Source organism: Carassius gibelio, chromosome B11, assembly GCF_023724105.1.
Source record: "Carassius gibelio isolate Cgi1373 ecotype wild population from Czech Republic chromosome B11, carGib1.2-hapl.c, whole genome shotgun sequence".
Taxonomy (NCBI): Eukaryota; Metazoa; Chordata; class Actinopteri; order Cypriniformes; family Cyprinidae; genus Carassius; species Carassius gibelio.
The window spans coordinates 3038622-3056094 of record NC_068406.1 but is presented as its reverse complement, the minus strand read 5'-3'; the positions used below and the strand labels follow the sequence as shown (position 1 = coordinate 3056094).

The 17473-nt window shown below is 35.4% G+C and overlaps 2 protein-coding genes across 2 annotated transcripts; one reads left to right on the top strand and one right to left on the bottom strand.

Annotated features, from left to right (window-relative positions):
* The first annotated feature begins 1268 nt into the window (after positions 1–1268).
* prph (peripherin) lies at positions 1269–9185 on the top strand. The gene is made up of 9 exons (XM_052568648.1): positions 1269–1897; positions 5533–5593; positions 6111–6206; positions 6878–7045; positions 7141–7266; positions 7441–7661; positions 7756–7805; positions 8530–8603; positions 8785–9185. Exons 1-9 carry the CDS (start codon positions 1404–1406, stop codon positions 8854–8856), a joined length of 1362 nt encoding a protein of 453 aa, XP_052424608.1. The 5' UTR covers positions 1269–1403; the 3' UTR covers positions 8857–9185.
* Positions 9186–11632: 2447 nt separating this feature from the next.
* LOC127967895 (SAP domain-containing ribonucleoprotein) lies at positions 11633–16928 on the bottom strand. Its single transcript, XM_052568653.1, has 11 exons — positions 16760–16928; positions 15906–16005; positions 15303–15343; positions 14290–14348; positions 14099–14150; positions 13817–13890; positions 13465–13502; positions 12672–12691; positions 12504–12566; positions 12329–12415; positions 11633–11826 (listed from the first exon to the last, which is right to left on the bottom strand). Exons 1-11 carry the CDS (start codon positions 16790–16792, stop codon positions 11785–11787), a joined length of 609 nt encoding a protein of 202 aa, XP_052424613.1. The 5' UTR covers positions 16793–16928; the 3' UTR covers positions 11633–11784.
* Positions 16929–17473: the final 545 nt, after the last annotated feature.

Here is a 17473-nt window from a genome sequence, read left to right as displayed (position 1 = left end):
AGTCTGCAAAATAATTATTCATATCATTCTACATTAGTCAAGCCAAGTCACCTTTATTTATATAGCGCTTTAAACACAAAAGAATTGAATCAAAGCAACTGAAGAATATTAATTAGCATAACAGTGTGTCAATAATGCAAAATGAGTTAAAGGAAGTTCATCATTGAATTCAGTGATGTCATCTCTGTTCAGTTAAATAGTGTCTGTGCATTTATTTGCAATCAAGTCAACGATATGACTGTAGATGAAGTGACCCCAACTAAACAAGCCAGAGGCGACAGCGGCAAGGAACCGAAACTCCATCGATGACAGAATGGAGAAAAAAACCTTGGGAGAAACCAGACTCAGTTGGGGGGTGGGCAGTTCTCCTCTGACCAGACGAAACCAGTAGTTCAATTCCAGGCTGCAGCAAAGCCAGATTGTGCAGAAGAATCATCTGTTTCCTGTGGTCATTATGTTTTGTAGAAAACATGTTGATTAACAAACATTAGGAAATATGTTATCTTATATTAAAAATATATTTAGAGGTTCAACAGTTTGTCTCTGGGGCACTACCCTCAAAGGGCCATCTTTGTACCTTATTTAACCCTAAAGTGTTTAATCTTAAGGGTACAAATTACTAATCATTATAGGTACTGTCTCAGTGACAAGTTTAGGATACAAGTATGAAATACTTGAATGAAACAAATCACTGTCTTAATGAGTGAGTCACTGAACTATTCATTAATGCTTGAGTTATTCAAAAAGATAGATGTTTGCACATAACATAAAGCACCAGAAAATTTCATCACAACAAAGAGCAACGTTTCATACAAGTCAGGTCTTTCTTAAACATTTTTTGACTGGTAGGTCTTCTTTATTTAGTTTTTCTGTCATGCACTTCAGCCCAATTTGGACCTAGTCTTGCCCTATGGTAAGTCTGGCTGTGAATGTGATGGCAAGTCCTGGGATCAGTGGATGTTTAGGAGATTCATTTGGATTCTTTTGCATTGAATTTAACTTCTACCATACACTGTCATATTTAAGATACATTCAGTCCCATTAATATTATAAAAATTTGCACATAAAGCTGTTGATGATCAGTGTTTTGAAGCAAGAATACATGCATCAAATGGAAGGTGTCAGAGTAGTGCCCAGGGTGGGTTTGGGAGGGAGCGACTGTAAGGATAAATGATAGATACATAAAGGAAGATGAGATCAGGGGCTCTGGAGACCAGGATAGGGCTGGGCTGGGTGGAGCTTAGATCAACTGACCAGCTTCATGTATAAAAGCCACAGTCTCACATCCTGTTGTGACTCAGCTTTAATCAAAACTACTAGAGACAAAACAGCCAGACGAAGAGGAAGATACAAAGAGGCATATCATTAAATAAAAGCTTCAAACAACAACTACAAGTATAACCATGAGTCACTCTACATTTCGCACCTCTTTTCACCGCACTTTCGGTGCACCTGTCTATAGCCCTGTGTCCAGTCGCATAGGGGGCCGCTACGTCTCCTCCTCTGTTCCCACCCGCTCTGTGGACTTCAGGAGCCGCTCCAGTGCTCCGGCCCCCCGTCTCTCTTATGATAAAGTGGACTTCTCGTCGGCAGAGGCCATCAACCAGGAGTTCTTTGCCACACGCAGCAATGAGAAAAGAGAACTACAGGAACTCAATGACCGCTTTGCCAGCTTCATAGAGAAGGTGCGGTATTTAGAGCAGCAGAACTCGAAGCTGATTCTGGAGCTGGGTCAGTACAAGGACCAGCATCAAGGGTCGACAGGCCGCATCAATGAGCTCTGCCAGCAGGAGATGAGAGAACTGCGCAGGCAGCTGGAGCTGATGGCCAAAGATCGAGACCAGATGCAGGTGGAGAGAGACAACCTGGCCGAAGATGTGGCCCTGCTCAATCAGAGGTGCGTGTGCTGACTGGTGTATGCGCGTGTGGGATAGGTAACAGATAAAAAGTCCTTTAAAAAAAAATATATATATATATATATATAGAGAGAGAGAGAGAGAGAGAGAGAGAGAGAGAGAGAAAGAGAGAGAGAGAGAGAAAATATTCACTTTTATATAATATGCATTGTTTTAATAAAAAAAAAAAATAACATTTAAAATGTTTCACACAGGCCAGTGTATTAGTTGACTCTTTTCACCCGAAAATAAAATTTTCATCATCTACTTCAGGTCTTCAGGTCATTCCAAACCTGTTTTTTGTAATTATATCTATGCATGACATCGACTTTCATTGCACAAAAAAAAGTTACAAATTCTTTAAACTTGTGCTCGGCTGAGAAAAGACAGTCATACAGGTCTGGAGTAACACAAGGGTGAGTAAATAAAGAGATAATTTTATTTTTACTATTAAGAGTAAAAATTTGAATTGATTAAATGTGCCAAAGTTAGAAATCTCTTTGTGCCCCATTTCTAATGATATTATAGGCCTAACCCTACATTTTATGATTCTGAAAGATTAAGCTTTTTTTTAACTTTCATAATTATAATATTATTCTATTATTATTTTTTAATAGTTTGGTTACACTGGCATTATGGATATATAAGTGAATGGAATATGGATGTAGAAAATATGTTTATTTTGATACAGAGGAAAAAAGAGCAACTTTGCAGACATCACGTCAGAGGATTTAAGTGAATACACAAAAATAACAGTCGGCTATGTCTGCATAATGATGTTCATGTTATATGGGCGTGGCAGCGAATGAAATTAACAGAGACAAAGAAACTGCAGCAGGGACCCACCCATCATCATCATCATCATCATCATCATCATCATCATGTCTACCGCGGTTAGACTGTGTCTAATGGATGAGACATTTAATGCTCCATATATATATATACATATAAGCCTATTCTGTATTTATAATAATCGAGAACATTGTACCCATTGAAAGTACCCATTGAACGACTTTAACCAACACTCAAAAGAACTTTATTAAAATTCTGATTAATGTCAATTTCAAACCGTACACGAAATCGGTGCATGCGCAAATTTGCAGCCTAATTAACAACAGTAACTAAGGAGGGCGTGTCTATAGGGGTCTGCGTGTGCTGTCGCGCTGATGATAAAACCACTTCAGAACAGGGGCGTTTCCTCCGACGACAAAAGGGAGGAAATATCTTCTAAAAGAATTAAAAGAGAAAGTAAAACAAGGAGCCCATTACAAAATGTGAAATCAAACAGTGCGTAAAGCATTTATTTTTCCCTTAAAACATTAATTTATAAATCATAGTCATATATAGGCAAATTATATGATAGATTAGCTATTCCCAAACGAGAGTAAGCATGGCTCATAGGCCTAACAAAAGCAGGTCCTGGGGGGTACACGAAAATATTTATAGGCCTAGCCTAATTAAGACAACTGTCGGAGGCGTTAATTAGGCCTAAGTGTAAAATTCTAATAATAGGTGATAATTTTGGATAAAAGCTAACATAATTGCGACTTTTTGTCTTTTCTTCTAACAGGCTAACTGCACGTTTATATCGCGCAGTTCTGTGTGAAATAAACTCAGAATTGCGAGAGAGAAAAAAAGTCGGAATTGTAATCTTAAAAAGTCGCAATCAATAATGTATTATGAGAGAGAGAGAGAGAGAGAGAGAGAGAGAGAGAGATTTAGCCCTAAATAATTTCATATTTAGACTATAGCCTACTCAAAATATTACATTTAAAAAATTAATCTCATAACTTTATGTTGCTGAGCTGCATTAAAGCCTGTGGATGTCACCTCAGATGCAGCTTCTGCTACACAGTGGAGGTCACAAAGACAAGGTTGCAGCCTTTCAGTGTCAGGGGAAGAGTAAACTAATGGTTAAATGTTGTGACAAACAAGTGGTTTGCCCACTACTGAGCAAGGTGGAACAGATGGAACTTACCAGAAAACAAGGAGATCTCAAAGGACATTGAGATGATACAGCTGCCAGCTCTGCAGTGCAGAGAGATGCTACTGAAAGACGTTTAAAGGCGTCCTCTTGCATAAGATCCTCTTCTGGTCCTGGAGGGCAAGGTGTGTGGTTGGGTGGCAACTTTTAGAGCATTGTTGCTGAGCAATGTTGCTTGGGCACTTTCCCATTAAGAAAGTGCAACAAATTTCTTTAGATCGGTCATGGCCCTGTGTCTCACCTGGCTATCTGTTGATTGCAACATTGCCCAGCAACATTAGTTAACATCGAAAACATCAGTTTTGTTCTTTTAATTGAAAAGTTATTTATACTGAGTAGAATGTTTGTTAAATAGAGTGATACTTTTTTAGCCATTAATTTATCTGAATGTATCTTTTAAATTTTAATCATGGTTTTGTATTTTGATGTAAATATCCTTTAAATGCAGTCATTATTCAATCATGGCATGTACATTGTACACTGGTGGTGGATGAGAAAATACCCCCAACAATGTAAAGTGCTTTGAGTGCTTAGAAAAAACGCTATATAAATGTAATATAATGCTATATAAATGTAAGGAACTATTATTATTATTATTGTTACATTTATATTAGTCAATATTGATGGGTTCTTATTTTAGTTGACAAAACATTTTATATATTAATTTAAACATTTCGACGATCAGAATTTGATTTAGAAAGAAAGGTGAGCAATCCCCGTAAAAATCTAAACTCGTATATAACATTATAAGAAGCAGGCCTATACTATTGTAGCCAACTAAAATTTCAGCTTTATTTAATCATTTAGCAGACGCTTTTTTCCGAAGTGACTTACAAATGAGGACAATGGAAGCAATCAAAAGCTTTAGCTCACGTACCTTAAAGCAGTGCATTCATTTTTCTTCTAATAAACTATAATGTGCATTGTTCATATTCTGCATTATAATTTTTGCTCATTATTTTAATGAATCACTGTATGTGTTCAGAAGGAATTTGTTTTGGTGTCACAAGCTTCAGTACACAGAGATAACAACAACAAGACACAGATAATGATAATAAGATGTAAATAAAATACACACAAATAAACTGAAAAATAAAATAAATTGTGTGTACAAGTGTGCTATAGATAAAGTAGAATAGAATAGAAAATAATAGAATAGAATAAGATAACTCCATGTTGTTGCTGGCTATTTTAGCTGAACCTTAAGAGTCATACATTGGTGTGGTTGATGTTGTTAGCGTATGATAACATATCTATTTCTGCTTTAGTCTAGATTTAGTCTTTTTTCTTCATACAATATATTATGGTATGGACAAAGCAGAAGTACTGGACTCACTCTACATTCTTGGCTTATGCTTTGAATAGATTATTATATTTGCAATAAGAACATTTTACTTTACTGGTAGTAATGTAATCTCAGATGCTTTTAAGCAAATTAGCTAATTGCTCCTCTGACTCCCTGCCAGATAAGATTTTATATTTATATTACAACCTTGGCTTCAGACATACAGTCTCTCAGTCATCCAGATATTAAATAAAAGATGGATTACATGAATCCTCTAACAACACACTAATGTATAATTACGTTTTCTGTAACTCTGGGAGAAGGTACTATTTTATTTTTTATTTTATTTTATTTTCTCTTATGTGCAGGTTAAATGAGGAGATGGGGAAAAGACAGGAAGCTGAGAATAATTTGACTCTCTTTCGCAAGGTAATGTGATAATGGAAAGTATTGTATAACGTTGCATATTTCCACTGAATGCTGTCTCTGTGGTTCATTATTTTTGTCATGCCGTGACAATAAGAAGTCTTCACACCTGTCACAGTGTCAAGGTCTTTGTGTTTAACTTGTGCATAACAAAAAAAAAAAAAAAAAAAGACTTGACAATGGGAACAAAAGTGCTAAAAATTCATTTGTTTCCGGATTCAGGCATATCATTAGAGTTGATTTCCGATTTTCCCTGAAAGCAATCTTCTCTAAAAATTATTAAGGTTCTCATTTTGGGATTGACTCCCATCTTCACTTTCAGTAAAAAAAAAAAAAAAAAAAAAAAAAAATAAATTGTGTGAATTGAAACACATGTGAACCTTTTAAAATATAACTTTTTTCAGTCTTCTTCTGACATTATTTGCACCCTTATCATTAGTCAGCTAAAGATAAAAAATGCAATGTTTAAATTTCGAAAGTATGTAAAAAAAAATTGATCTGAATGTGTTTATACCTGAAGGATGTGGATGATGCCACACTTGCTCGTCTGGAACTGGAGAGAAAGATCGAGTCTCTGATGGATGAGATTGAGTTCCTCAAGAAGATGCATGATGAGGTGAGACACTAATATTTAATTAAGAAATAATGAATTCAGTGAATGTGAAATTCAAATTCCTGTCTATACAGAAAATATATGGTTTTGAATAGCTAAAACGCTGAACTGTTATGATAAACATAGATTTATAAGGATAGTACAGGCTAAAATACATGCTGGTGTATTATCTCAAAGAAGCTAGTATTTGTGGGAAAAAGTATGTAAGAAGCTAATCCATCAGTATAGACAACTACAAGCGGACTATACTTAATATACTCAGTATAGGATAGGATAGATAGGACTCATTATAGGATAGTTTACCTATAGATGAACATTCTGTCACCACCAACAAGCAATTTCTGGTCCCCCAATGACTTTTCAGTTACAGGCTAAATACACCTTTCTGTGTTATTATCAGTATAAACTAATAACAGTTAAGAATGAAATTGTAATTTTTTTTTGCCAGTGGACATGTCCAGACATGTTTACCAAGTTAGAGGAATACATTTAAAATTGCTTTTCTGAAAATAAATATTTGTCATAAAATTTTGCATAGATTTTATGAGGATGTTTTATTCTGAAATACACTCTTGCTACATACAATCCTTTCCATTTTGATTCCATCTGTATACTTTCAACAAAAAACAACAACACGTAAACATTCGAAAGAATTGTGTTTTTTAAATGTGCAGGAAATTCAGGATGTACAGGTGAGTGTTCAGAGTCAGCAGATGAAGATGGAGGTGATGGAGACGTCCAGCCGGCCTGATCTGACCGGAGCTCTTCGAGACATTAGAGCTCAGTATGAGAGCATCGCCACCAAAAACATGCAGGAATCTGAAGAGTGGTACAAGTCCAAGGTGAGTGCCATCACCAAGAGTCACTGTGAGTTATTAATAATACACTGATAAAATACTGTAAAACGTACTGATCATCTCTGTGTTTTCTCTGTTAGTTTGCTGACCTGACTGATTCGGCCAAGCGCAATGCTGAGGCCATGAGACAGGGTAAACAAGAGAACAATGACCTGAGGAGACAAATTCAAGCCCAGAACTGTGATATCGATTCTCTCAAGAGCACTGTACGTACATAACCTATATAAAATATTTTTGCATCTTCTTTTTGATTCAGGGGTTTCACTAATTATGTTATATTTGAAACCTAAGTTGTTTAGTTTTATCAAATGTGTGTATTTCTGTAGTGATTATAGGGTGTTTCATCCCTTATTTAGATGTGTGTGTGTTTGTGATGGTAGAATGAGGCTCTGCTGAGGCAGATGAGAGAAATGGAAGAGCAGTTTGCTGCAGAGGCCAGAAACTATCAAGATACTGTGTCCCGTCTGGAAGACGAGATACGAAACCTGAAGGAGGAGATGTCACGCCACCTGCGGGAATACCAGGATCTGCTCAACGTTAAGATGGCCCTAGATATTGAGATTGCCACCTACAGGAAACTCCTGGAGGGAGAGGAAAACCGGTAAGAGTGATAACATTGTATATATTGTGTGATACCATGTACTTTTTTTTTTTTTTACTCTGGTAACTGATGACCTTCAAACGGCACCTTTCAGAATTGTGGTTCCTATCATGAAAATGCCTTCAATGAGTGGATACAGTGGTGGTGAGTCTATCATAACATACTACATGAACGAAAATGTTTATTATTATTTAAAAAAAAGAGCAATTTAGATTTTTATCAGGATGGATGGTTGAAGGTTTTCAAGGAATAGTTCACTCAAAATTAAAAGAGGGTTGTAGAATCGCACACACAGACCAGCCAAGCAAACTTTAGTAGTGCTTTGAAGTATTTAAAGTAAAAGATCCATGTGCTGCTCTTTCCACACAGACAAAATAAAAAAGAAATTAAAAAAGAGCTACCTTGCCTTATTATGTAGGCAATTGTACAGCACAAATGACCTTATAGCAGCAATTGAATAAGAATGAAACTTTTTCTTCCTTTTTTTTTTTTTTTTCATGTCAGAATAGTCAAAGATGATCATATTTCAATGTGTGTGATCAAGCCAACGAGAACTAATTCAAATGCTATTTAAAATGTAATCAAATAGTTCTCATCTAAAACCATTTAGATTACTTTGGAAGAGTTGTATGTCAGGTGAACTATTCCTTTGTGTTAACGGTCAAATTTCCTTCTGCTGAAACCGAATCTGTTCCAAGAAACTGAGTCAACTTTGATTGCTACTGTAGTTGCTCATGATAATGATGACATAAAACAATGCAATGATTCATCTGTGTCAATCTGTAACATGTTTTAATTCTCTCTAAGTCTTGAGTTCTTTTATTCCACCCTCGCATCATATCATCTGCTGTGTGATGTCTTTGAACAGATTATGGTCAGTTTTCTGATACTAGAGCTGGACAGAAAGTCGTAATCAAGACCGTTGAGACTCGTGATGGAGAGGTGAGGCTTTTTGTTTCAAGACTTATTGAAACAGTTCCTTTAACAATTGGCCAGTGAAAAAACACTGTATACAGAGTATTCTCATGTTTAAAATTATATCTTGTTAGATTTTTTTTAAATGTATATTTGTAACATATGTTGCATATACTGTATCTGATTGAATCTTTTGTTCATTGCTCAGGTGGTGAAAGAATCGACAAAAGAAAAGGGCAGAGATGAGAAAAAAGATTCACATGGTCAAGGCAAAGATTAAATCTGACAAAGATTAGAGCGTGCAGATAAATGAATGCTTGATGAGTTATTAATATGTGTTGCAGTTTTAAAGGGACCGTAACAATGTTTACGATGATGCTTGTAGAGTAGTGAATAATCAGCTAAAATGTGACTCAGTATTGTGTATGATATGGTGCTATTACTAAATATGAGCATAACATGACACTGCCTTAACTAATAAATCATGTTTGCAGACCTAATAAAGTCACTAACAACATGCCCAACAAATAATCACTTACAGACAACAAAAATAATATTTCAGAAGTTCACGTCAATATAATCTTCAAATAAAAGTGAATGGAAACTGAATGAGTTTGTCTTTTTGTCCATAATTAAGTGTTTGCCTGCGAGTCTTGCCACAAATCAGAGGACTTTTAATCTGCTCCTATGGGACCAACAGAACCGCACATGTTGTGATCTGGATCATGAACTCATTAGGAGATACTTAGCTTGTTAAAAAGAGCTCCATTAACTCAACTGAGTGTGTCAGATAAGAAAGACCAACAAAATGTGCATTGCTTTAGGTCCCAGAAAAAAAACGGAAACACTGATACCTAAAGAGTCTTTTACTTTTTTAAGCATATAGCATACTAATGGGTCGTTAAATTCAAGTTATAGGAAATTGTGATCCACACTCACAAGAATAGTCTTTTTTTTCTGTATTATTTTACATTGATCACTGATGGGGCACGACACAAATGTTTCGGATCAAATCCTTCCTCATTATTTCTAGACTGGTAATTCTACTTACATTTTATTTAGAATTAAATATTCTGTACATGCGCAACATGCAAACGTGTAGTTTTAAAAAAGACAATTGTAAACTTAGTAAGAAGAATAGACATGTAAGGACACTGATAAGGAGCCAAAAAATATATATTAAATATATTTTCAAAAGACTTTATACCCAGATTTCTTGTGCTATTCAGCAGTGGAAATTCCACAAATTTCGTAACATATTTATGAAGTTATAGTACTAAGTCACAGTGAAGGCACAATTACTTGTAAATTATATATATATATACAGTACAGACCAAAAGTTTGGACACACCTTCTCATTCAGAGTTTTCTTTATTTTCATGACTATGAAAATTGTAGATTCACACTGAAGGCATCAAAACTATGAATTAACACATGTGGAATTATATACATAACAAAAAAGTGTGAAACAACTGAAAATATGTCATGTTGTAGGTTCTTCAAAGTAGCCACCTTTAGCTTTGATTACTGCTTTGCAAACTCTTGTCTTTCTCTTGATGAGCTTCAAGAGGTAGTCACCTGAAATGGTCTTCAACAGTCTTAAAGGAGTTTCCAGAGAGATGCTTAGCACTTGTTGGCCCTTTTGCCTTCTGTCTGCGGTCCAGCTCACCCCTAAACCATCTGGATTGGGTTCAGGTCCGGTGACTGTGGAGGTCAGGTCATCTGGTGCAGCACCCCATCACTCTCCTTCTTGGTCAAATAGCCCTTGATGCCTTCAGTGTGAATCTACAATCTTCATAGTCATGAAAATAAAGAAAACTCTTTGAATGAGAATGTGTGTCCAAACTTTTGGTCTGTATTGTGTATATATATATATATATATATATATATATATATATATATATATACACACACACATATAATTTTCTATATTTACAAGTAATTGTATATAATAAATATAAAAAATATTTGCAAAATGTTACACTTTCTTTGTTTTTGCATTTGAGCTTTAAGTACACTTCATTTTCAAGTTCATTTTCTAAAGTAGACTTTCCAAATATACTTTATGTAAAATACTGAAACAGTACAATACAAATATACTACTAGTGCATTCATATTGGCATAATTACCACATACATTTGTACATAACTGAAATTTACTTCATTTTACTTCAGAAAATGAACCTGAATCTGAAGGGGGTTTTGTTTTTGGTAAAAGGTGTACCACCTCAAAGCTGACTTGTTACTATAAACTCGAACTAATACATTTGTATGATGGCATGTAAACATACTGGAGTACTACCTCAGTGAAGCCAGTGTGTGTGAAAAAGTATGTATTGACAGGCTGCCCAATCAGTGAAACGGTCATCATTTGGGAAGAAGTGAAGTGGTACATCACATGCAATGCAGATAATAGTTTTTTTTTTTTTTTTTTTATCTTGTGGTAAAATCCCTACTTAAAATAAACTGTAGGCACTGCTGGAAAACCTGATTGGTTTTAGTTTGTGACAGGATGTCCTGCAGAAAGCTGAGAAATAGAAGGATCCTGTAAACGGGATCAGTCATCATATATCTCAAAAATGGTGGTCAAATATGAAAATTACTTTAAAATGACAAAGGGTTTGTATACAGATTAAATTATGTTCTAGAATAACATCTAATGGTCCCAAATATGTAATAATGAGCCCACTGGTGGACTAGTGAGAGCTAGCAGCTTTAACGGAATAGTTCTTGCAACCAAAAACAGAAAAATGTGCTTACTCATTGCCTCAGTCTATCCAAAATATTGGTGACATTTTGTAGCTAAACCCATGCATGCTTTGTGATCTTAAACACAATAATTTGTATGCTTTGCATAGTTAACTAACCATTTAATTCCATGCATCAATCCATATCAATGTATCATTACCTCTCTAGCAACTAGTAGGTACACTTTTCCTGATCTACTTATGAAGAATGCATATCAATACCTTAAGAACACCCCCCCCCCCCCCACACACACACACAGATGCCAAATGCAAATCATCCATCACATCAAGAATAAAAGAGAAAGAGAAATTTAAAAGAAACTGGGGTACTTTTAATGTAGATAGCAGATAAACAACCATGGCACTACAGGGATTACGAGCTTATCACAAAACTAACTGCAAAGAACACTTAAAAAAAAAAGTTAATAAAAAAAAGTCCAAAAAGGGTAAGATCCATTTTTTTTATACATTTCCAAACCGCTCGGCACGTTTTCGCTTCTTTGCCTGAAAAAAAAGAAAGGGTGGGGTGAGGATAAACACAAGACTGAACCATGGTCAATATTGATATTAATAGGAGCCTCGCGTGAGAAGGTGTCACAATCTACAGTGGTTAAGATATGATTTGAGTTTTATTCCTCTGAAGTGAATTTGCTCCAAGTGATGTTGTCTGACATATATATATATATATATACACTTTTTTTTTTTTATATCCCTTCTGTCCTTTGTCTAAACTATACACTACATTTAACCTGATCATATGGAGAGGATTGTGGAAATGTCTCTTGTATGGTAGGCAATGTTAGTCACCCCACACAATATTATCAAATTTGTAGAACCCTCATTTCTTCCAACAAAGATAACCTTAATAATCTATCACTTTATATGATGAACAAATTTCAACCGGCATTTATTCACGTATAAAAAAATAAAAAAAATAATAAAAAAAAATCGATCACACACAGATTTAATGAACCTTTCAAAACCAGTTTACCAGCAGAACCCATACCTCTGCATCAGTGGCTCCAGCAGACGCTGCACTTGTGACAATGCCAAATCTCTCCTTCCTCTTCTTAAGCTTTTCATCATCCTCAATCTGTGAACATACAAAACAGCCAACACCACATTCAAACAGCTACTGTGCAAGACAAATGTAAGTTGTGAGTGAAATATGAAAAATGTACCTTTTTAGAAACTGAAGAGACATTCATCCCAAAACGTTCTGCTCTCTTCTTTAATACCTCAACCTGAAAGAAGAGTGGCATGTTTATTAGTGGTTTTGCAGAAAAGTTGTTGTTGTTTCACATTTCAATTTCCAACCCCCCATGAAAATGTGCAACCAAATTACTTACATTTGGTTTGGCTGAAGTTCCTATAAAAAAAATAAAAAACAACATTAATAAATATGGAACTCATTAATTAGACACTGTGGCTTGAAATTTTAAGAGTGGATTCCACAATATACTGCACACAACAAACACAGAGCAAGCACTGGTGTCCCAATTCAAATGACTGACTTACAGTATGTGCCAGTTTAAAGTAAATAAATAGTTTATTAAAAGATTAAAATTAACAAATTCAAAGAGATTATCAGACTAAAAATGAAAATCACCTGATTCAATGAATCATTCATTGCAGTTCATCATGACCAAAAGTAATCACAAAGAAAATCTGGTCAAAACGCTGTACTTAGTGACTGACTGGTTGTTCTAATGTTATGTCATGTCTTTCATTTGCAAGTTATGTTTAAGTACTTGTATGAAGCTATTTTAATCCACCTTATTTTCCCGTAAAAGCAAGCACAGCCATTTGTAAATCTTTTGTGTCTGCCTTCTGGTGTTCTCCGCTTCCAGCTATATTTAGTTGTACAAAACAGCATGCTTTGCCACTTGATATTGCAAACTGGGGTTTCTTACTTCCACATTAAAAAATAAGGTGCATAGGAGAATGTGAATAAAACTGGACACAACCAATGTGTGGCAGAAGAAATTAATATAATGAAAAAACTATTATCATGGTCTTACCTATGACAACAGCATCATAGCAGCACAACACATAATAAACTTAATTGAAAATAACCAATAGCAGCTGTATTTTATCAAAAACAGTTGAGATGCACTGCACACATATTAGAGGTCATCTCACCTTTGGACGACACAGTTTCAGGTACTTCCAAACCAAATCTATTAAAAACAAGAATGGGAATTAAAGATATATAGAGGTCTCAAACCACAATACATTTACATTTTAGTTACAGGTTTGTGTGCAATTTACTATTCCTGTCAACTTATTTCCAATTTAATGTGATTTGAACGTTTGACAAGCCGTTATATAATTTGTCTTATTGACTCAGAAAAGATGTAATTGGTTTTCTTACATAAGACCACTGCACAGACCAAACACTGCATTTTACTCAAGAGTTCTTCAGTCTGTGAGCCTCTTTTAGTTTTAATGACATTTAATGGAACCTCTCCCTGAAACAAACAAAAAAACAAACCTTGCTGCTCGTGCCGCCTTCTTGGTGTCTGCATTCGGTGGAAGATTGAAGCGTTCTGCTCTTTTCTGAAGCCTCTGCAAAGAAAATAATGTAAAATTGAACTACTACTAATTTTTTAGATGCATAAATAATGCCCTACTGGAGCAAAACACCCCGTTGTGCCTTTTGGCTGTGATTTCACAAAGCTTTACAAATCTTTAATAGTAGCAAATCAAATAAACAACCACTGACATGGTAAGAATCTTTAAGTATGACCAATGTGGTTTCAGTAAAGATCATTACCTCACCAACTGCAGCAGGAGGGTTTATCTTGACCAGTTTTTTCTCAGTCACCCTGAAATCAAGAGCACAGTAAATAAACAGACCCATTTCCAAACACTAATCCTCAGGCAAGGCTAGTACTAAAGTGTGGCACATTTCTTATATACGCCATGTGCAATGTATGATGTACAAGTGAAAGGGGAATGACATACTCTTCAGGAGGAGTAAGCTCTTGTTTCTGGACATCGGTCTCTTCTTTGGCAAAGGTCTCCTAAAACAAGTGCAGTATGTTACATTGAGCAAATCAAACACTATGATTGTTGTCCCATCTGGAAGCTGAGTCCCGACACAAACACATTTGTCGGTTTACATCATTAAAATCCATTCATTCACAGTAAAACAAAATAAAATAATAATAGTCACAGGTGATCTGATTAACTTAACCCCAAAGAGAGCTCATCAGAGAGGCACGTCACCAAGCTTTGAAAGGTAAACATTAATTAGTTTGCTGTATCCTGGACAGTAAAGGACCACCTATTTACCGGTCAATCATTCAATGGTCTTTGTTAAACTTTAAAATAAAACTAGATAGGTGAAGTTTGTCAAAGAGAAACTAGGGCTGTATGACAACACATATCTTGACAATGATATAAAGTGTTTTTAACTATTTATTCATGTTAGAGCAATAAGAAAACACACAGGATGTGCTCGATGTTAAAAAGAGCTAAATGCAACAGTGAAAAGGAACTAAATAGCTGCAAAAATCTTTTTCTTAACCATATTCAAAAACATATGTCCTTAACACAACCACTGGGCACCAAGCAGGCAGTGTAGTTTTGTGCAGAATACATCATGTAACGTACATGAACAGAGTAACGTTTAGGGTTCACAAACAGAATTTCTGAACTCGGATCAATTCCAAACAGATTACGGATATTAGTGGTTGTAAACACCTAATGAGGTGCTGAAACCCTACAGGAAAACTGCTTTTTTATTAACATGCATTATACATTGACATAGCGAGCGATTCATGCATTTATGAAACCAGAGAACCTTCCCATCGAAATTGTATCATGGCTACTTGTGATCAGATCCTGGCATAAACTAGTCAAACACACACAATGCATTTCATTTCTATGAAATAACACTGTAGCTCCTTCATTGTGCATCTATTAGATTTTGCTCTGAAAATTCAAAAGGAAACATTACTTATGAGAGAACTTACCTCACCATATTCTTCCAGAACTTCCTCTTCATTTACTTCTTCTAAAACCACATTTTAAAAATGTTAAATAGGCATTGTAATGATTTCTGAATTTAAGAGGAGTCCTAACAGGGTGCCCCAAATTATTTTTATTCACATTTATTAAAGGAATACTGTAGTTCAACCAAAAGTGAAAATTCAGTCTTCATTTACTCATCCTTATGTTGGTCCAAACCTGTAAGAGTTTCTTTCTTAACACAGAACACGAATAACCAAAGAGTTTCTAGTATTTTCCATATTTCCATAGTATAAAAAAAAAAATACCATAAAAGTCACTGATGACCGAAAACTGTTTTATCACCAATGTTCTTCAAAATATCATCTTTTGTGTTCAGCAGAAGAAAATACATACAGACTTGAAACAACGTGAGGGTGGATAAATTACATCAGAATTTTAGGGTTAACAAACGGTTTAAGAAATATAGGAGTAGAAAGTAATTAAATAGGTAAAATATAAAATGATTATAGATATCTAAGAACGCAATTGTAATCAGAACTGGTTAAGAAAGAAAATAAGTGTAATATATAATAAGGCTGAAATATCTTGTATTAGCAAACGCATACCATGCTCGTCCAGGTAAGCCTGCAGCCGGGCGATCAGATCGGCTTTATTTCCTTTGGCATCCAGCCCACGAGCAGTACATTCCTGCTTCAGCTCTGCCAACTGTGAAGATTATATTAGTTATAATGACTGGGGTTACATTTAACACAAACAAATCACATATCTGCAGTGCGAAACCGGTTTTGCCAGTCCACAAAGTTGGATAAATGAGTTCTAAATAGATTGTTATGTACCATGATGACATACATGTATAACAGGAAAAAAAAAAAAAGACAAAGAGTGAAAAACTGTCTACGTCAATGTATGGTCTAACCAGGTGAGTTGTTTACGTAAGCCGCTCTCTAGATTTTTGTCAAGCCCAAAAAATGCGGTTTAGGAAGGCAACTAGGTGTTGATGGATAATGGCCAAAAAAAGTAAACAACTAACTTGTTTTAAACTATGATGTCTTTTTATAGCCCACTTTTTAGGCACTTGTAGGGGAAAGAACACGTGCTGGTTGGGTTTTATTTTTTAGAGTGAACTGTTTGATAAACCACTTTAGTTTAACGTAGTGTCTGAGTGGTGAGAGAACAAAGTAAAAGTCTCTTAAAGACTGAGATAAAATTATTTTAAGTAAAATGTTTCACATCGAGGAACGAAAGGTACACACACAGCTCACTATGTTTGAGGCTTGAGTCTAACGTTAAACGCTGTCGGTCTACAGGAAGCTGGCTAGACGTTTGAGCAATATGAGAGCTGGATGAAGCTTGAAACCTTAAATATATTTCGATTTATTCATCTCACAGATAAGAACAGATTGCTGTTACAGCCAGACCCAAACACTACACAAAAGGTTCTTTACATATTGTTTCCTACCTTGAGTTTATGCAGTTCCACGACTTCCGCCATTTTCTTGAAGAGGTTTGTATTTTGAAATCTGCTTCATTCCGGTTTTAAGTCTTAACGGACAATTTTGCGCTGCAGCGCCACCGCTCTGTCAGGAGACTGGGAATAACGTGACGTTGAGATTGTTCCTCATTACATCCATATGGATTTCACTAAATGGTTAAAAGACATTTAAAACCGTTTGCCAGGTTTTTTTTTTTTTTTTTATAATAGACTAAGTTACACACCTAAAAATCCAAAAGTACAATGTGTCTAATATTTACATTTAACGTTACAGTTTCAGGTGTATTATATTTAACGTTAATTTCACAACTAATGAACTTTGCAACATTGGCCCTGTTGAATGAACATTCAACTAAATTGAGCTGAATAATGTCAACTTTACAGCTGAGATTCACTGTTATGAATTTTGCAATATCAATTCTATTATTTCACAGTTAATTATTGTGGAGCTGCTTTGAAACTGTTATATTTCAAGTACATAAGTTTACGTAAGTGTCTCTAGAGCGCGCGCGACGCACTGAAAGGCACGTCAGCGTCTGAAAGTAGCAGTCTATCGCCGTATTTCGTTTTTATGAACAGATTCGGCCAAGCCAGTTTTGCCAATGTGCTATTATTATCGTTTCAACTGGGTGTTCTTGTGTTCGTTTGAACTCCTCAGGGTTGCCAGGTTTCCACAAACAA

What these genes read in the sequence shown, in the direction of transcription:
- prph (XM_052568648.1), top strand. Translation starts at nt 1,404, where the DNA reads ATGAGTCACTCTACATTTCGCACCTCTTTTCACCGCACTTTCGGTGCA. An exon ending in TCAAGAAGATGCATGATGAG is followed by an intron (nt 6,207 to 6,877) that starts GTGAGACACTAA and finishes TTAAATGTGCAG; the next exon opens with GAAATTCAGGATGTACAGGT. An exon ending in TTGAGACTCGTGATGGAGAG is followed by an intron (nt 8,604 to 8,784) that starts GTGAGGCTTTTT and finishes TTCATTGCTCAG; the next exon opens with GTGGTGAAAGAATCGACAAA.
- LOC127967895 (XM_052568653.1), bottom strand. Translation starts at nt 16,792, where the DNA reads ATGGCGGAAGTCGTGGAACTGCATAAACTCAAG. An exon ending in TTCTGGAAGAATATGGTGAG is followed by an intron (nt 14,349 to 15,302) that starts GTAAGTTCTCTC and finishes CACTTGTTTTAG; the next exon opens with GAGACCTTTGCCAAAGAAGA. An exon ending in AAGGCGGCACGAGCAGCAAG is followed by an intron (nt 13,503 to 13,816) that starts GTTTGTTTTTTT and finishes TGTTTTTAATAG; the next exon opens with ATTTGGTTTGGAAGTACCTG.